Source organism: Rhinolophus sinicus, chromosome 18, assembly GCF_057876585.1.
Source record: "Rhinolophus sinicus isolate RSI-liver-muscle chromosome 18, RSI-T2T, whole genome shotgun sequence".
NCBI classification, from domain to species: Eukaryota; Metazoa; Chordata; class Mammalia; order Chiroptera; family Rhinolophidae; genus Rhinolophus; species Rhinolophus sinicus.
Genome location: NC_142518.1, coordinates 36,931,930 through 36,953,591, shown reverse-complemented (window position 1 = coordinate 36,953,591; position 21,662 = coordinate 36,931,930). Strand labels below are relative to the sequence as shown.

Below are 21,662 nucleotides of genomic sequence, written 5' to 3'. Positions count from 1 at the left end.
CAATGGATGCAAGTGTCCCTTCAAAGTGGTGTTTTGGGTTTCTTCAGATAAATACCCAGAAGGGGGGTTACTGGGTCCTTCTTTGTCTCTTGTTACAGGCTTTGTTTTAAAGTCTATTTTGTCTGGTATAAGTATTGCTACCCCAGGATTTGTTTGTCTCCATTTTCAGGAGATATCTTTTTCCATCCCTTTACTTGCAATCTGTCTATGTGTCTTTCTATCTGAAGTGTGTCTATTGTAGGCAGCACATGTAAGGGTCTTATATTTTTATCTATTCAGTCACCCTATATTTTTTATTGGAGCATTTAATCCATTTACATTTAAACTAATTGTTGATAAATATGTAGTTCTTGCCATTTTATTATTCATATTTTTTTGTCTCTCCTCTTCTTCTTCTTCTTCCTCTTCTCCTTCTCCTTCTCCTTCTTCTTCTTCAAGAAGTCCCTTTAACACTTCCTCTAATACTGGTTTGTTGGTGATGAACTCCTTTTGCTTTTTCTTGTGTGGGAAGCTCTCTATCTGTCCTTCGATTCTAGATGATAGCTTTACTGAGAAGAATAATCTTGGTTGTAGATCCTTGCTTTTCATCACTTTGAATATTTCCTGCCAATCCCTTCTGGCCTGCAAAGTTTCTGTTGAGAAATCAGCTGACAGTCTTATGGCAGCTACCTTCAAGTTAAATAACTGCTTTTCTCCTGCTGTTTGTAAGATTCTCTCTTTGTCTTTAACCTTTGGCATTTTAGTTATGGTGTGTCTTGTTGTGGGCCTCTTTAGGTTCATCTTATTTGGGATTCTCTGTGCTGCCTGGGCTTGTATGTCTATTTCCTTTGCCAAGTTAAGGAGATTTTCCATCATTATTTCTTCAAACAGGTTTTAAAAAAAATTTTTTTTTTAATTGGGGAATATTGGGGAAGTGTGTTTTTCCAGGACCCATCAGCTCCAAGTCAAGTAGTTGTCCTTCAGTCTAGTTGTGGAGGGCGCAGCTCAGCTCCAAGTCCAGTCACTGTTTTCAATCTTTAGTTGCAGGGGGAGCAGCCCACCATCCCATGCAGGAATTGAACTGGAAACCTTGTTGGTAAGAGCTCACGCTCTAACCAACTGAGCCATCTGGCCGCCCCTTCAAACAGATTTTTAATTCCTTGCTCTGTCGCTTCTCTTTCTGTCTCTTCCCTATGATGTGAATCTTGGTACACTTGATGTTGTCCCAGAGGCCCCTTAAACTATCCTTTTTTGGGGGATTCTTTTTTTCTTTTTGCTGTTCTGATTTGGTGTTTTCTGTTACCTTATCTTCTAAATCACTGCTTCAGTTCTCTGCTTCATCTAATCTACTGTTGATTCCCTGTAATGTACTCTTCATTTCAGTTATTGCATTCTTCATTTCTGACTGGATCTTTTTTATGTTTTCTATCTCAATTTTTATGTTTTCTATCTCTTTGTTGAAGTTCTCCCTGAGATCACTGAGCATCCTTATAACCACTGTTTTGAACTCTTATGTCTGGTAGATTGCTTGTCTCCATTTTGTTTAGTTCTTTTTCTGGTGCTTTGTTCTGTTCTTTCACTTGGGACATGTTTCTTTCTCTCCCCATTTTGGCTACCTCTCTGAATTTGTTTCTATGTATTAGGTAGAGCTGCTATGTCTCCTGGTCTTAGTAGAGTGGCTTTAAGTAGTAGGTGTCCTGTGGGGCCCAGTGGCCCAGTCTCCATGGTCACCTGGGCTGGGTGCTGCAGGTGTGTCCCTTGTGTGGGTTGTGTGTGCTATCCTGTTGTAGTTGAGCCTCAATTGCTGTTTGCACAACAGTGGGAGGGATTGATCTTTAGGCTGATTGATTGTGAGGACTGGCTGTGATCTATAGTGGAGGAGTTGTTATGCAGGGATTGACCCTATAGAGCAAGATTTGCTTTAGCAGGGCTTTAGTGCCTGCACAGTCTGCCCTTTGGGTATATCATTTGTGGAGGTGGTTGGGTGGTGCTCTGGTGTGGTCTGCAGCTGGCCACTGAGTATGTTCGTTCTGGGACATGTTGGGAGGGACTCTATTTCAGGCCAAGGTCAGCCATTGCCTGTGTCCTGCCCAGGGCCACTTGGTATGAGCTATAAAGTGATCTGTAGATGGGTGCCACTTGTGCTGGTCTTGCATGTGCCTGGGAGAGGCTGAGCTCTGAAACGAGGCTGGCTGTCACTGGTACCGGAGTTGGGGCTGCTTAGCAAGAGATACAGGGCACACTGAGGCCAGATGCTGCTTGTTTGGAGTTTGTGAACCTTTGAGAGATTTTAGGAAAGTTCACAGTATGAGTGAAGACAGGCCATTTGCATGGAAAAGCCATTGGAAGCGGTTTGGGTGGGCCTGTAAGTTGGTTTGGGCAGGGTCTCAGGGAATCACCTGGGTGAGGTGAACAGTGTTACCCAGGTTGATGAATACTCAGATTAAGCTTTGATTATTTTGAAACTTTTGATTATTTTAAAATTATCTAAAAACTGATGAGATATTACAAGAATAGGGCTAAGAACTATATACACGTATGTTCTTCATCCAAAATCACCAATTGTTAACATTTTGCCATATTTGCTTTCACTGTCTTCTCAATTTATGTATGTATGTACTCATATGTAAGTGTGTATGTATGTATGAATGTATGTATATACACACAGATATGTTAAAGCTTTATTTTCTGAAACATTTGAGAGTAATTGGCAAACATAATTCCTCTTTACCTCTAAACACATCAATGTGTATCTCTTAAGAACAAGGACATTCTCTTACATAACCACAGTTACAGTTGTCAATATCAAGAAATTTAACATTGACAATTGTCTAATGTACAATATGTAATATATAGTTTCCCTAGTTTTCACAATAATGTCCTTTTTTTAAAATTAAAGTTTATTGGGGTGAAAGTTGTTAGTAAAGTTACATAGATTTCAGGTGTACAATTCTGTAATACATCATCTATAAATCCCATTGTGTGTTCATCACCCAGAGTCAGTTCTTCCATCACCATATATTTGATCCCCCTTACCCTCATCTCCCACCCCCTTCCCTCTTACCCTCTGGTAACCACTAAACTATTGTCTGTGTCTATGAGTTTTTGTTTCTCATTTGTTTGTCTTGTTCTCTTGTTGTTTTTGGTTTATATACCACATATCAGTGAAATCGTATGGTTCTCTGCTTTTTCTGTCTGACTTATTTCACTTAGCATTATAATCTCAAGATCCATCCATGTTGTCACAAATGGTCCTATTTCATCTTTTCTTACCGCTGAATAGTATTCCATTGTGTACATATACTACAACTTGTTTATCCATTCATCTATCGAAGGACATTTTGGTTGTTTCCATGTCTTGGCGACCATAAATAAAGCTGCAATGAACATTGGAGCACACGTGTCTTTATGGATAAATGTTTTCCAATTTTTTTGGTAGATACCCAGGAGAGGGATTGCTGGGTCATATGGTAATTCTATTTGTAATTTTTTGAGGAACCTCCACACTGCCTTCCATAGTGGCTGCACCAGTCTGCATTCCCACCAACAGTGCATGAGGGTTCCTTTTTCTCCACAGCCTCTCCAACACTTGTTACTATTTGTCTTGTTGATGATAGCCATTCTGACTTGGGTGAGGTTATATCTCATTGTGGTTTTTATTTGCATTTCTCTGATGATTAGTGATATTGAGCATTTTTTCATATGTCTATTTGCCATTTGGATGTCCTTTTTGGAGAAATGTCTCTTCAGGTCCTCTGCCCATTTTTCAATTGGGTTGTTTTTTTGTTGTTGAGTTGCATGAGTTCCTTGTATATTTTGGATATTAGCCCCTTATCGGATGCACTGTTTGCAAAAATCTCCTATTCAGTTGGTTGCCTCTTTATTTTGTCGATGGTTTCTTTTGCTGTTCAGAAGCTTTTAAGTTTCATATAGTCCCATTCGTTTATTTTAGCTTTTACTTTTGCCTTTGGAGTCAAATTCATAAATGTTCTTTGAACCCAAGGTCCATAAGTTTAGTACCTATGTTTTCTTCTATGCAGTTTATTGTTTCAGGTCTTATGCTTAAGTCTTTGATGCATTTTGAATTAATTTTGGTACATGGGGACAGATAGCAGTCCAGTTTCATTCTTTTGCACGTGGCTATCCAATTCTGCCAGCACCATTTATTGAAGAGGCTGTCTTTTCTCCATTGTATGTCTTTTGTTTCTTTGTCAAAAATTACCTGTCCATATTTATGTGGTTTTATTTCTGAGTTCTCAGTTCAATTCCATTGGTCTATGTGTCTGTTTTTCTGCCAATACCATGCTGTTTTGATTATTAATAATGTCCTTTATAGTATCCCCCCCCCCCGATCCACGGTCCAATTCAGGTTCATGTATTGTGTTTAGTTGTCATGTCCCTTTAGTCTTTAATCTGGAATAGTTCCTTAGCCTTTCCTTGATTTTCATGACACTGACAGTTTTGAAGAATATCCCTCAATTTGGGTTTGTTTCTTGCTTCCTCATAATTAGATTCAGGTTATTCATTTTTGTTAGGAATATCACAGAAATGATACTTTGTTCTTCTCAGTAGCTCTTGACAAATTGAATATCAATTTGTCTTTTATCGATCATATTAACTTTGATCACCTGGCTAAGATGCTGTCTGTCAGGTACTGTGAAGTTACTGTTTTTCCATTTGTAATTAATAACTCTTTTGTGGGGAGATTCTTTGAGACTAAAGAAATATCCTATTTCTCATTCTTTATTTTTTAATTAAAGTTTATTGGGGTGACAATTGTTAGTAAAGTTACATAGATTTCAGGTGTACAATTCTGTATTACATCATCTATATCTCACATTGTGTGTTCACCACCCAGAGTCAGTTTTCCTTCCATCACCATATATTTGACTATTTCTCATTCTTTTGTCCACTGAGTTTAGCATCCAGTGATGATTCTTGCCTGTAACAATTAATTACTTGCTGTTTCCCTAGCAGTATTTTTCTAATTCCATCATTTCTTCTACATTGATTAGTTGGTATTTTATTGTATGGGAAAACCTTCCTCACTTTGACGAGGAAAGGACAATGATGTACCAAGCACATTAAGCACACTTGATTTGCCATCACTGATAAGAACTAGAGCTTTTTGTTCCTATTAGTGGAGAAATGACTGACTCCAGGGTTAGAACAGAGAAAGTACAAAATGGTCAGGAAGACCTCATTGTGCTGGAAAGTAATGAGGTGCTCAAAAAGATGGGGACAATTTGCCCAAAGTGTACAATTCAATGCGGGTGGGTTTTTTTGTTTTTTGTGTTTTTTGTGTGTTTGTTTTTTGTTTTGTATATTTATAGCTATGTGTAACCGTCGCCACAATCAATTGCAGAACATTTTCATCACCTCGAAATAAACCCCATATCCTTAGTCATTACTCCCCTACCCTGCTTTCCCCCCTTCCTGCCTCCCCCACCCCTACGTAACTTCTAATCTACTTTCTGTCTCTATAAACTTCACTATTCTGGACATTTCATATAAATGGAATCATATAATGTATGGTCTGTGTGTCTGGCTTCTTTCACTCAGCATAATGTTTTCAAGGTTCATTCATGTTGTAGCATGCATCAGTACTTCATTTCTCTTTATGGTTCATTAATATTCCATTGTACAAATATACCACATTTGGTTTATCCATTTGTCAGCTGATATACATTTGGGCTGTTTCCACCTTTTGAATATTATGAGTAATGCTGCTATAAACATTTGTATACACGTTTTTATGTAGACATATATTTTCATTAATCTTCAGTATACATATACCTAGGAGTAGAATTGATGGGTCAAATGATAACTCATGTTTAATCATTTGAAGAACTTCTAGACTGTTTTTCAAAGCAGCTGCACCATTTTACATTCCCACCAGCAGTGTGTGAAGGTTCCAATTTCTCCACATCTTCAACACTTGTTATTATCTGACTTTTTTATTCTAGCCATCTTAGTGGATGTGAGGTGGTATCTCTTTGTAGTTTTGATTTGTATTTCCCTGATAATTAATGATGTCAAGCATCTTTTCATGTGTTTATTAGCCATTACCTCTTCATTTCTGAAGGATAATTTCATCAGATATGGCATTCAAGGTTGACAATTCTTTTCTTTCAGCACTTGAAAAACGTTGTGCCACTTCCTTCTCACCTCCATGATTTCTAATGAGCAATCCTCTGTCACTTTAATTGTTTTTCCTCTGTAGGTAAGGTGTCATTTCTCTCTTGCTGATTTCAAGATTTTTCCTGTCCTTAGTTTTCTGAGGTTTGACTATAGTGTGTTGTAAATTTCTTTTCTTTATCCTTGTGGGGTTTGCTCAGCTTCTTGAATATCTTTAGCTAAATTTGAGAAATTTTCAGTCATAATTTCTTCAAATTCTTTTTCAGCCCCATATTCTTTCTCATCTCCTGGGACTTTGATGACACAAATGCCAGATCATTTGTTATAGTTTCACAGGTCCCTGAGACTCTGCTCATTTTCCCCCCAATTTTGTTTCTGTTGTTCAGATTGGATTACTTCTATTATCAAGTTTTCTGACTCTTTCCTCTGTCCTCTCTATTCTGCTATTGAGCTTATCCAGAGTTTTAAAATTCTCGCTACTGTATTTTTAAATTCTAAAATTTTCATTCAGTTCTTTTTATATCTTCTATTTCTTTGCTGAGACATTCTATTTTTGCATTTCTTTTAAGTATATTGAAGCATTTTTATGATGGCTACTTTTAAAATCTTGTCAGATAATTCTAAAATCTGTGTCATCTCAGTGTTGGTGTCTGTTGATTGTCTTTTCTCATTCAAGTTACGGTTTTCCTGCTTTTCATATGATGCCTGATTTTCAATTATGTCCTGGATATTTTGGGAAGTAGGGGACTCAGGATATTACTTGAATCTTGTGTTTAGCTGGCCTCCTCTGACTCTGTTTTGCTAGAAAAGGAGAACCTCCTCCTTACTACCAGGTAGAGGTGGAAGTTCAGGTTCTCCACTTGGCCTTCTTTGATACCCCAGAGTGGGATGAGCACCTTGTTGCTGCTGACTGATGGTGGAATGTCAGGCTTTCCACCATACTGCTTCTTTCACTACCCTGGTCAGGAGACGGAAGGATATCTTGTCACTGGGTGAGGGTGGAAGATCAAGATCCCCATGTAATCCAAACTGACACGACGGGGAGGGCCCTCATTTCCCTCAGGCAGGGATGAAAATCTAGACTCCCCACTCAGACTTTGCTGATAGAAATGAGGCTGGGAAGCCACAGTTTTTCCTGTGATGCTTGGCTGGAGTAGGGCAGTTATCTAAATTTTTATGTCTTGCTACAGTGCCGCTTTCCTGGTACTTTGGCAAGAGAGAGCAGGCTTTCTTGGGGGAAGTTTTTGTCTGTGCCAATGGCATTCTGGTTTTCCAGCTTCCCCAGTACTAGTCCAGGATATATGGGGCAAAAAGAAAACTCAGGCAAATCACTGCTCTATCATTCCTCATGTTCTGAGGTCCCTAACTAGTTTGCCTTCTTCTCTCCAACTGAGAGTCTTCTTATCTTTGTTTTACATATAACGTCCAGAGTTTGTAGCTGTTCTTAGCAAGTTGGAGCAAGGGAGAATCATGCGTATTCCATTTTGGTCCCATTGGTAATTTTTTTAAAATTTATTTTTCAATTACCATCGGTAATTTTTAACTTAATTTTTTGAATAGGGTAGTACATTCAGTTGGTTCTCTCTCTGAACTCTCCAAGTCTCTCTAGCACAGAAAACCAGTCCTAATTAGTTTGTGGGTGAGTGGGTAGGTGGGGTATATGCTTAGAGATTATGCAAATAGAAACAACTAAAAAATATCCTTAATATTTTTCCACAAAAAAATAGTATATACTGTTACTGTTATACTGGTCACTGATTTTTTTATTTATTAATTTATTATTATTATTTTTTTAAGGAGGGCGCAGCTCACAGTGGCCCATGCAGGAATCGAACTGGCAAACTTGGTGCTACCAGCACCACGTTGTAACTAACTGAGCTAACCAGCCACCCCTGATCAGTGATTTTTTTAATTACTATTAATTTTTACTTTTTATCATGAACTATTACACACATTTTGAATAATGCTGCTGTAAATATTCTTGAACATGACTCCTGCAGCACATGTGCACATATGGCAATTGGGTGTATTTCCATGAGTGGAATCACTGTATCCTAGTGTATGCATGTCTTCAACATTACCAGATAAAGCCAAAATGCTTTCCAATGTGGCTGTACCAATTTACACTGCCATCAGCCATGTGAGAGTTCTCATTGCACCATATTCTCTTCATCACTTGATATTATCAGCCTTTTTCCTTGAAGACATTCAAGGGGTTGTGTAGTAGTATCTAATTGTGGTTTGAATTTGCACTCCCTGGTTACTAAGAAGGTTAAACCCTTTCCATGTGTCTTTTGAAAACTTTGGATCTCTGCTTTTATAAAATGCCTGTTCAAATCCTTTGCCCAATTTTCTACTAGGTGGTCTCTTTTCTTCCTATTGGTTTATAAGAATCATGAGCTCTCTAAATACGAGCCTTTGTCTGTAACAGGTGTTCTAGTATTTTTTATTCTGTGGCTTTCCTTTTTTGTCTTATAATGCTGTCTTTTACATTAACAGAAGTTTTGAACTTTATTGTAGACAGACTTACCAATCTTCTTTATGTTAATTTTTTGCTTCCCGTTTGAGAATTATTTTCCTACTCCAAGATCATGAAGGTATTGTCTGTATTATTTTTAAAGTCTTTATGGTTTTGCTCCCCCCCCCCATTCATTTTCTCCAAATGCCTTTTAGCATCCTTTGTGTCTTCCTATGTTGGTTGTTCTATATTTTATTCAGTTCTATCGCCATTTCCAAGCACATAATCAATCAGTAAATTTATTGTATCTTGTTCCTACATTAAATAGAGGATTTAAACAGAGCCCATCTTAATCTTCATTTTTGGAAAAAGAATGACTGTACTCAAAGTAATCTATAGATGCAGTGCAATCCCTATCAAAATACCAGTGGCATTTTTCACAGAACTAGAACAAATAATCTTAAAATTTACATGGAACCACAAAAGACCCCAAATGGCCACAGCAATATTGAGAAAAAAAGAACAAAATTGGTGGTATCATGCTACCTGATATCAACGTATACTACAAGGCTATAGTAATCAAAACAGCATGGTACTGGCATAAAAACAGACACATAGATCAATGGAACAGAATAGAGAACCCAGAAATAAACAAACACCTATATGGTCATTTAATCTATGACAAAGGAGGCAAGAATATATAATGGAGTAAAGACAATGTATTCAATAAATGGTGTTGGGAAACCTGGACAGACACATGCAAACAAATGAAACTGGACCACCTTCTTACTCCATATACATGAATAAACTCAAAATGGATTAAAGACTTAAATGTAAGACCCGTAACCATAAAACTCCTAGAAAAAAATATAGGCAGTAAACTCTCTGACATTGTCCTTAGTAATATTTTTTTACTGATATATCTCCTTGGGAAATGGAAACAAAATAAAAAATGAACAAATGGAACTACATCAAGCTAAAACGTTTTTGCACAACAAAGAAAACCATCAACAAAATGAAAAGACAGCCTACTAAATGAGAGGCTGTGTTGCCAATGATACATCTGATAACGGGTTACTATACAAAATTTATAAAGAACTCATACAACTCAACACCAAAAAAATAAATAAATAAAAAACAAACAATCCAATTAAAAAATGGGCAGAAAAACTAAATAGACATTTCTCTAAAGAAGACATACAGATGGCCAATAGACATATGAAAAGAGGCTCAACGTCACTAATCATCAGAGAAATGCAAATAAAAACCACAATGAGATATCACCTCACACCTGTCTGGATGTCCATAATCAAAACAAACATGTGTTGGTGAGGATGTGGAGAAAGGGAACCCTCGTGCACTAGGGGTGGGATTGCAGATTGGTGCAGCCACTATGGAAAATGGTTTGGAGGTTCCTCACAAAATTAAAAACAGAGCTACCTTATGACCCAGCAATTCCACTTCTGGGTATTTACTCAAAGAAATTCGAAAAATTAATTCCAAAAAATATGTGCACTCCTATGTTCACTGCAGCATTATTTACAATAGCCAAGATATGGAAGCAGCCCAAGTGCCCATTAACAGACAATTGGAAACATCATCAAAATGGCAGTGTGAGGTGAGCCTCTGGAAATCTCCCCTGGAATTTACAACAAATTGAACAACTATAACTCCACAAAGGACTCCTTGTGCAGCAGACAGGCAAGACGAAGAGTCTCACTACTGAATTCACCTAAAGGTGGGCAAATTCTGCGAGCAGGGGAGGAGAGAAAGGAGAAGTGCGTAGATGGAGCCATGGGGGCGCAGGACGCAGACCTAGCTCAGTGCTCCAAGCTCGCTGCATCCCGGAACTACTGCAGCTGTGGGAGAGGAAAGAACTCGGACTGCTACGGCTCCGTTTATGGCCCACAGGGCTGAGGGAACAGCATATAACACAGCTGAACCCAACGATCATGGCAGAGACCTCGGAGCAAAGACTGAGGGAAGAAGGCTGAAAACAGTGGTGTAAGCCCTCACTGCCGCAGAGAACGGAAGTCTTAGGCACTGAGACTAGCCGCCCCGCCCCCACCTGCCCAGTGCTAGAAGCAGAACAGTAGCAGTATCATATCAAAAGAACAGGATATTTGCAGTTCTGAGAACTGTGGTCCACAGACACAGATGCACAGCCTAACTAGTTCCAGAAATGGGGAGGGAGTTGTGGAAACAGTACTGGCTGTGGTGGTGGTCACTGCCATTGCTCTGGGCCACTTCTCACAACTCACCCCACGGCTTTCTCCACCTATCTGGGCGGATCCCTGCAGGAGTAAACAGAATTGCTGAAACATACGGGCTCTGAATCTGGTGCAGGAAGAGCTTTGGAACTTGAAAAGCTCTCCTCATCCCCACAGGGACGTGGTGCTCTATGATCCAGGCGAACTGTTAACAGAGGAGAAGCCCACTTTCCGGGGAATCCCCACATTGTGTGAGAAGCTGGAATAGTGCAGAGAAAACATAACACTACAGTGTGAGAGACAAAAAAAGACCGCAGTTGGAGAGAAAATAAAACATTCTACCAACACGTACTGGAAAACAAAAGAAAGACCTCTTCCTATCAACCTGTTACAGAAGCCACTCCTGTAGATGTCTAGGAAGAGAAATAATAAATCATTAATTGCCATGAATAACCAAGGCAACAAGACAGCTCAGAAAGAAAGTGAAAAGTCTCCACAAAATGAACTTAATCATATGGAAATATGTGACTTAAATGACAGAGAATTCAAATTGCAGTTTTAAAAAAACTCAGCGAGATGCACGAAAACACAGAAGGGCAATTTAATGAACTCAGAAACACAATCAAAGAACAACATGAACATTTTACCAAAGAGATTGAAATTTTAAAAAAGAACCAAATAGAATTTCTGGAGATTAAAAACTCAACAGAAGAAATGAAGAATGAAATAGCCAGCTTAGGTAGTAGAGTTGACCAGATGGAGGAAAGAATCAGTGGCATCGAAGACAGAAACCTGGAAATGACATGGATGGAAGAAGAAAGAGACTGAGACATAAAAGAAATGAAAGAACTCTACAAAAACTTTCTGACTCCATCAGAAAGAGCAATATAAGAATAATGGGCATACCAGAAGGAGAAGAAAGGGAGAAGAGAACAGAGAGTATATTCAAACAAATTGTTGATGAGAACTTCCCAAACTTGTGGAAAGAACTGGATCCTCGAATCCAAGAAGCAAATAGAACACCTAATTACCTCAACTGCAACAGGCCTTCTCCAAGGCACATTGTATTGAAGGTGTCAAAAATTAACGACAAAGAAAGAATCCTCAAGGCAGCCAAGGAAAAGAAGACAGAAACCTACAAAGGAAAGCCCATTAGATTATCATCAGATTTTTCAGCAGAAACTCTACAAGCCAGGAGGGAGTGGAACCAAATATTCAAACTACTGAAAGAGAGAAACTGTGAGCCAAGAATAATATATCCAGCAAAGATATCCTTTAGATATGAAGGAGGAATAAAGACTTTTCCAGACATACAGAAGCTGAGAGAATTTTCTAATACATGACCTACACTACAAGAAATACTAAAGGAGGCTATTTGACCACCATCAACAGGGACAATTTTTGGCAACCGACACATGAAAAGGAGGAGAGTGAAGGCCTGAACCAGAATATGGAAATGGAGAAAGTAAGCATGCTGAAGAAAATGGAATACTCTAAATATCAAACTTTATTTTACATGAACTTAATGGTAACCACTCAAAAAAAATAAAATCCAGAACTGAAATATATACTGTAATAAAAGAAGAAACAGAGAGAAAAATCATAGAATACCACCACACAGAAATAAAAGACAACAACAAAAAGGCAAAGAAACAATGGAGACACAGTCTTACAACAAAACTAAAGATAGAATGATAGGAAATCCTCACATATCAATAATCACCCTAAATGTAAATGGACTGAACTCACCAATAAAAAGGCACAGAGTAGCAGATGGGATCAAAAAACTAAACCCAACCATATGCTGTCTCCAAGAGACACATCTCAGCTACAAGGACAAGCATAGACTCAAAGTGAAAGGGTGGAAATTGACACTCCAAGCAAGTGGTACCCAGAGAAAATCAGGTGTAGCCATAATGATATCAGATGAAACAGACTTCAAGGTGAAAAGATAACAAGAGCCAAAGATGGACATTTCATAATGGTGAAGCGGACTATACAACAAGAAGACATAACAGTCATCAATAATTATGCCCCCAATCAGGGAGCACCGAAATATACCAAGCAACTACTAATAGAACTAAAGGGAGAAATTGACCAAAACACAATTATACTAGGGGACTTAAATACATAATTGACAGCTATGGATAGATCATCCAAACAGAAAATAAATAACGAAATAGCAGCCCTAAATGACACATTAGATGAAATGGACATAATTGACATTTATAGAGCACTTCGTCCTAAAACATCAGACTATACTTTTTTTTCTAGTGTACATGGAACATTCTCAAGGATAGACCATATAGTGGGACATAAAACCAGCCTCAGCAAATTTAAGAAGATTGAAATCCAATATACCAAGCATATTCTCTGATCACAAGTCTCTGAAATTGGATATCAACTGCAAAAAGAAAGCAGGAAAAACCACAAATACATGGAGATTAAACAACATACTTTTAAAGAATGACTGGGTCAAAGAAGAAATTAGAGGAGAGATTAAAAAATACATAGAAACAAATGAGAATGAAAATACATCCTGCCAAAATTTTGGGATGCAGTAAAAGCAGTTTTAAGGGGGAAATTTGTATCATTACAGACCTATCTCAAAAAACAAAACAAAAAAATCCCAAATAACCTCATGTTACACTTTAAAGAACTAGAAAAAGAAGAACAAGTGAAACCCAAGGTCAGCAGAAGAAAGGAAATAACAAAAATCAGAGCAGAACTAAATGAAATAGAGAACAAAAAGACAATGGAAAAAATTAATGTGACAAAGAGCTGGTTCTTTGAAAAGATTAACAAAATTGACAAACCCTTGGCTAGACTCACTAAGATAAAAAGAGAGAAGACGCTAATTAACAAAATCAGAAACAAAAAAGGGGAAGTTATCACGGACACCACAGAAATACAAAGGATCATCCAAGAATACTATGAAGGACTATATGCCACCAAATTCAATAACCTAGAAGAAATGGACAAGTTCTTAGAAACATATAGCCTTCCTAGGCTGAACCATGAAGAACTGGAAAATCTAAACAGACCGATCACCAGTAACGAAATTGAATCAGTTATTCAAAACCTTCCCAAAAGCAAATGTCCGGGACCAGATGGCTTCACTAGTGAATTCTACCAAACCTTCAAAGAGGATCTAATACCAATCCTGCTCAAACTCTTCCAAAAAACTGAAGAAGAGACAGTACTCGCTAACTCGTTTTATGAGGCCAACATTACCCTGATACCAAAACCTGGTAAGGATAACACACAAAAAGAAAACTACAGACCAATATCTCTGATGAATATAGATGCAAAATCCTAAAAAAAAATTTAGCAAATCGAATGCAACAATGCATTAAAAAGATTATTCATCACGACCAAGTTGGGTCCATCCCAGGGGCACAAGGGTGGTTCAACATCCGCAAATACATCAATATGATACATCACATAAACAAAATAAAGGACAAAAGTCATATGATTATATCAATTGATGCAGAAAAAGCATTTGACAAGATACAACATCCATTTATGATTAAAACACTTAATAAAATAGGTATAGAAGGAAAATACCTTAACATAATAAAGGCCATATGTGACAAACCCTCAGCTAATCTCATAATTAACAATGAAAAACTGGGCCGGCCCGGTGGCTCAGGTAGTTAGAGCTCCATGCTCGTAACTCCGAAGGCTGCCGGTTCGATTCCCACATGGGCCAGTGGGCTGTCAACCACAAGGTTGCCAGTTCAATTCCTCGAGTACCGCCAATGACAAGGTTGCCGGTTCGACTCCCGCAATGGAATGTGGGCTCCGCCCCCTGCAACTAGCAACAGCAACTGGACCTGGAGCTGAGCTGCACCCTCCACAACTAAGATTGAAAGGACAATAACTTGACTTGGAAAAAAGTTCTGGAAGTACACACTGTTCCCAATAAAGTCCTGTTCCCCTTCCCCAATAAAATCTTTAAAAAAAACAACAAAAAAAAACAATGAAAAACTGAAGCCCTTTGCTCTACGTTCAGGGCTTTTTGCAAACAGTGCCTCCAATAAGACTCATAGTGTTGGGAGTCCTTGCTAGAGCAATCAGGCAAGAGAAAGAAATAAAAGGTATCCAAATTGGGAATGAAGAAGTTCAATTGTCACTCTTTGCAGATGACGTGATGCTATATATAGAAAAGCCTACAGACTCCACCAAAAAGCTATTAGAAACAATCAACGAATACAGTAAAGTTGCCGGCTACAAAATCAACGTGCAAAAGTCCGTTGCATTCCTATATACTAACAATGAAATCTCAGAAAAAGAAATTTTAAAAAATCCCTTTTGCAACTGCAGCAAAAACAATAAAATACCTAGGAATAAACTTAACCAAGGATGTAAAACACCTATATGCTGAAAAACATAAGACATTTTTAAAAGAAATTGAAGAAGACACAAAGAAATGGAAAGGCATTCCGTGCTCATGGATTGGAAGAATCAACATAGTTAAAATGGCCATATTACCCAAAGCAATATACAGATTTAATGCAATCCCCATCAAAATCCCAATGGCATTTTAAAAAGAATTCAAAATGCATCAAAGACTTAAGCATAAGACCTGAAACAATAAACTGCATAGAAGAAAACATAGGTACTAAACTTATGGACCTTGGGTTCAAAGAGCATTTTATGAACTTGACTCCAAAGACAAGGGAAGTAAAAGCTAAAATAAACGAATGGACTACATCAAACTCAAAAGCTTCTGCACAGCAAAAGAAACCATCGACAAAATAAAGAGGCAACCAACTGAATAGGAGAAGATTTTTGCAAACAGTGCCTCCGATAAGGGGCTAATATCCAAAATATACAAGGAACTCATGCAACTCAACAACAAAAAAACAAACAACCCAATTGAAAAATGGGCAGAGGTCCTGCAGAGACATTTCTCCAAGGAGGACATTCAAATGGCAAATAGACATATGAAAAAATGCTCAACATCACTAATCATCAGAGAAATGCAAATCAAAACCACAATGAGATATCACCTTACCCCAGTCAGAATGGGTATCTTCAACAAGACAAATAGTAACGAGTATTGGAGAGGCTGCGGAGAAAAAGGAACCCTCATACACTGTTGGTGGGAATGCAGACTGGTGCAGCCGTTATGGAAGGCAGTGTGGAGGTTCCTCAAAAAATTACAAATGGAATTACCATATGACCCAGCAATCCCTCTCCTGGATATCTACCCAAAAAATTGGAAAACATTTATCCATAAAGACACGTGTGCTCCAATGTTCATTGCAGCTTTGTTTACGGTGGCCAAGACATGGAAACAACCAAAATGTCTTTCGATAGATGAATGGATAAAGAAGTTGTGGTATGTATACACAATGGAATAGTATTCAGCAGTAATAAAAGATGAAATAGGACCATTTGTGACATGGATGGATCTTGAGATTATAATGCTAAGCAAAATAAGTCAGACAGAAAGAGCAGAGAACCATATGATTTCACTGATATGTGGTATATAAACCAAAAACAACAACAACAACAAAACAAGAAAAACAAATGAGAAACAGAAACTCGTAGACACTGACAATAATTTAGTGGTTATCAGAGAGTAAGGGGGGTGGGGGATGGGAGATGAGGGTAAGGGGGATCAAATATATGGCGATGGAAAGAGAACTGACTCTGGGTGGTGAACACACAATGTGATACATCGATGATGTAATATAGAATTGTACACCTGAAGTCTATGTAATTTTACTAACAATTGTCACCCCGATAAAGTTAAAAAAAAAAAAGAAGTGTGGTATATATACACAATGGAATACTGTTCAGCTGTAAGAAAAGATGAAATAAGACTATTTGTGACAACATGAATGGGTCTTGAGGTTATAATGCTAAGTGAAATAAGTCAGACCAAGAAAGACAAATACCATATGTTGTCATATGTGAATCTAAAGAACAAAATAAATGAACAAACTGAACAGAAACAGACCCATAGATACAGAGAACAAACTGATGCCAGATGGGAGTGGGGTTGGGGAACTGAGGGTGAAAAAAGTGAAGGGATTAAGAAGTACAAATTGGTAGTTACAAAGTAGTCATGGGGATTAAAGTACAGCATAGAGAATATTGTTATTAATATTGTAACAACTATGTATAATGCCAGGTGGTAGTAGGCTAATTGGGAGATCACTGCATAAATTGTACATATGTCTAACCACTATGTTGTACACCTGAAACTAATATAAAATAATATTGAATGTCAACTATAACTGAAATAAAAATAAATAATTTTTACAAAAATGAATGAATAAATGAATGACTATATTACACAATGAATGTCAAGATACTTCCATAATTTTTCTTTTCTCTCACAAAATAAAATGCAAAATGTAGGTACTGAGGGAAATCCCTGCAGGACACATAACGGTAAAAGTCATTACAAACAACTTCCTATCTGTCTTCTCCCCATCCCCCAGTGCTGACCATGTCACTTTGAACAGGATTATGTTGTTACAGGTCTCAGTGTCACTCGAGGATGTGACTGTAAACTTCAGCAGGGAGGAGTGGCAGCACTTGAAACCTGCTCAGAGGCGCCTGTACCGGGATGTGACACTGGAGAACTACAGCCACCTGCTCTCCCTCGGTAAGCACAGATGCCCTACGCATCTGCCAGGGGCCTCAGTGAGGCTATTTCCATTCTCAGCTGCCGAGTGCTCTGGGACATCTCAAGTGTGTGATGGTGTCGTCCTTGATTTGTCTAGATTCTTCAGTCCCTTTTCAGCACTATTATTATTACTCTATTCCCAGCGAAATATGATTACTTTTTTGAAGAGCAAATGGAAGTGCCATTGAAAGGTCCCTGAAACCCACTGAGCCAGACACAATCCTGTATCATGTCCTGTTAACAGGGTTCCAAGTTCCCAAACCAGAGGTCATCTTCAAGTTGGAGCAAGGAGAGGGGCCATGGATGTTGGAGGGGGAAACCCCACATCAGAGCTGTTCAGGTGAGTAAGTGTATGTGTAACCCAGGCAGATGGGGGACATGGAAGTATATCTCACTTTTGTAGGAGAGAGCAATACTTTTCAAAGGCTATGAAGATAATGTGTCTTGGAAGTTCTAAACTTTTGGACTTGCTTGGAGATGGTTTCCATAAACCCCTCAGATACCTAAATGCCATCTCGAATTATGACCCTTGCCACATCTATTGTCTTCTTCTCTTGGCTTTTTGACAAGTGAGCTGTCTCTAATCTTGTACCCTGGGTCACATACATACCACCCTATCTTATCTAGGAGGTTTTTGTTCTTCCTACTCCATCTTCACCCCCCGCCCCCATCTTAGATTCTTTCCTTGTACATTCAGGTATTTTAAATTTTCTTCTCTTTTATTTCAATTCCCCATATGCACTACATATCCCTCCTCCCATGGACAACTGGTCTAATGTATTTGATCTTTGAATTTGTGTGGTATTCTCTTAAAGCCTGAAGTATTGGTATATGAGTATGTATTTTTAGTATATATAAATGATATTGTACTCTGTGTTTTAATTCTGTTCCCTTTTTAACTCATCCCTGGGGTCTGTCCGTATTGTAGTGTGTTCACCTGGCTTTGTTTCTTCAAATTGTTGCATAGTATTCAACAGTGTGCCAGCACCACATCTTATTTAACCTTTCATCCAGTGGTGGAGACTAGGGTTGTCATTAATTCCCAGCTAATACAAACAACTCTACAATAAATTTCTACATAAATCCTCCCTTATGGAGTATGCGAATGTCTCAGGAATGCGTACAGAGAAGAGGGATTGCCCGATCATTGCATAGTCTCATCCTGAATTTGACTGAGCACTACCACATTATTCTCAATTGGCTGTACTAATCTATATATATTCCCAGCAAAGTGCACAAGGGTTCTTGATTTCCTAGAGTTTCTGCCAAGAATTAGTAGTACCAAAGTTTCTCATTTTTTGGCCAACAATGGAAATAAGGTGGTATCTCATTTTTATTTTGCATTTTTCCAATACCTAGTTTGAGCATTTCATTTTTTTTCCCTTTTCTTCCACCTCCCCCCCCACACTCCAGTTCAAGCCGTTGTTTCTCAGTCTAGTTGTGTAGGACAGCTCCCTGGCCCATGCTGGTATTATGAGCTTTGCGTCCCCCCCCCCCCCAGGTTGAGGTAGTTAGTCAGTCGCTGGTAGTCAGTCAGCTGCTCACAGCAGCCCACGGCAGCCCATGACAGCCCAGCTCCAGGGAGAGCCATTGTTCACAATCTTAGCTGTAGAGGGCACAGCTCACTGGCCCATGTGGGAATCGAACTGGCGACCTTGGCGTCGGAGCAGGGCGCTCCAACCACTTGAGCCATTGGGCTGGCCCAAGCATTTCATTATTGACCTGTTGTTGTCTCTGAGTGTCCCTCTTACCGTGTCTCCCCGAAAATAAGACCTAGCTGGACAATCAGCTCTAATGCGTCTTTTGGAGCAAAAATTAATATAAGACCCGGTCTTATATAAATAATATGAGATATGATATGATATGATATGATATGATATGATATGATATGATATGATATGATATGATATGATATGATACCGGGTCTTATATTAATTTTTGCTCCAAAAGACGCATGAGAGCTGATGGTCCAGCTAGGTCTTATTTTCGAGGAAACACGGTATGAGTGACCTTGTTCATGTTCCCTTTCTTTCAACTGAATTTCCTGTCTGTTTCTTACTGATTTGCATCCAATTTATTATTTGCTCTCTTTCCACCCTTCTCTTCCTCATTATCCCCATAAGTGAGGCATCCCTAGGCACCCTATCTACTGTTCATCAGTCTTTTCTTCATATACATGGAAGGATTCCTCATTTTATCATAACTGAAATTCTCATGATTCTGCTTTTGACATCTCCGGTCTCTGTTTTTCATTGGTACTTTAGTACTAGATTTAGCTACCCAGAAAGTTTCCATGGGAGTTTCTCTTGATCCTCAGTATATCAGAAATGGAATCATCACCTCACATGTCAGGAAACCTTCTCACCTTCTAAATTTTGTCACATTTTGTTTCATAAATCTTTTGGTCATTTTAATTAATCTCTCTATAATTCCTATTGTTTTTCCATTTTTGCAAATATCATTTTCAGTTCATCTTCTCAGTTCCCAATTATATCACATAAAACCAGTTCCATATTTTCTTATGCCTGGGTTATGATTATTCTATTCCTGATTAGATTTGCTGATTCCATTCTTTTTACTAGCTCATTTTAAATGCTAATGACAGATTTCATTGCCTAAAACATTCTATTTATCTTGCCATGAGCTTTATAAAACAAACCTACAATTAGCCCCCATTACCTAGTATGTGGCAATCAAACTATTCTTTCAGAGATATAAACAACATGGCCACGTGTTTCCAATTTAAACTTGTATCTTTATATTTTCCATAACCTCTGCTTAACTCCATTTTTCACATTTTTTATGATTCTGTGAGGTTTATTTATATTAATAATTCTATGAGTTTTGACAAATGCATACAGTCATGTAATCACCACAAACAAGATATAGAACAAAAAATTACCTCAGACCCCTTGGTTATCACTGCTTCCCATAACTTCCAGCCCTGGAAACTACTGCTCTCTCTTATGTGTCTATAGTTTTGCCTTTTCCAGAAGGTCATATAAATAAAATGACATTCTGGAAAAGGCAAAATTATAAAGTTTTTTGAAGCTTTTTGAGCCTGGCTTCTTTTTTTTTTTTTTTTTAAGTAGGAGAAACTTTTTTTTTTCCTTTTCCTTTTTTTTTTTTTAGATTTTATTGGGAAAGGGGAACAGGACTTTATTGGGGAACAGTGTGTACTTCCAGGCCTTTTTTCCAAGTCAAGTTGTCCTTTCAGTCTTAGTTGTGGAGGGCGCAGCTCAGCTTCAGGTCCAGTTGCCGTTTTCTAGTTGCAGGGGGCACAGTCCACCATCACTTGCGGGAGTCGAACTGGCAACCTTGTGGTTGAGAGGACGTGCTCCAACCAACTGAGCCATCTGGGAGCTCAGCGGCAGCTCAGCTCTAGGTGCCGTGTTCAATCTTAGTTGCAGGGGGTGCTGCCCACCGTCCCTTGTGGGACTCGAGGAGTTGAACCAGCAACCTTGTGGTTGAGAGCCCACTAGCCCATGTGGGAATCGAACCGGCAGCCTTCGGAGTTAGGAGCATGGAGCTCTAACCGCCTGAACCACTGGGCGGGCCCGAGCCTGGCTTCTTTTGCATAATGGGTTCAAAACTCATTCATACTGTTGTATGTTTCCAAAGTTTATTTTTTATTTCTGAGTAGTATTCCTTAGTATGGATATACCACAGTTTGTTTATCCATTCATAAGTTGAAGAATATTTAGATGGTTTCCAGTTTCGGTGACTATGAAGAAAGGTGATATAAACATCTGCTTACAGATTTTGTGTGATGATAAGATTTCATTTCTCTAGAGTAAACATTGCTGTGTTGTATGATGAGTGTATATATATATATATACATATTTTTTTTAATTGGGGAATATTGGGGAACACTGTGTTTTTCCAGGATGTCAAGTCGTTGGTTTTCAATCTAGTGGAGGGCACAGCTCACTGGCCCACGTGGGACTCAAACCGGTGACCTTAGTGTTATGAGCACCACGCTCCAACCACTGAGCCAACCGGCCGCCCACTGGCAGCTCAGCTCCAAGCTGAAGCCATTGTTTCCCACTGGCCCATGTGGGAATCGAACTGGCAACCTTGTTGTTAAGAGCTCTTGCTCTAACCAACTGAGCTATCCCGCCGCCCCAATAAGTATATATTTAACTTTGTTAGAAACTACCAAACTGTTTTCCAAGGTGGCTGTACCATTTTATAGTCTAACTAGCTATGTATGAGAGTTAGTTAATCTACA

General features: G+C 38.6%; 1 protein-coding gene across 2 annotated transcripts in view; it reads left to right on the top strand.

The window, feature by feature from the left end:
- ZNF41 (zinc finger protein 41) overlaps nt 1–21,662 on the top strand; it is a 60,669-nt gene that overhangs the window by 28,407 nt on the left and 10,600 nt on the right. For both annotated transcript variants that reach the window (XM_074324013.2, XM_074324012.2), the window contains 2 exons: nt 17,284–17,410; nt 17,676–17,771. In XM_074324013.2, the coding sequence (XP_074180114.1) occupies nt 17,735–17,771 (37 nt within the window). In that variant the 5' untranslated portion in view covers nt 17,284–17,410; nt 17,676–17,734. The remainder of the gene's footprint in view (nt 1–17,283; nt 17,411–17,675; nt 17,772–21,662) is intronic.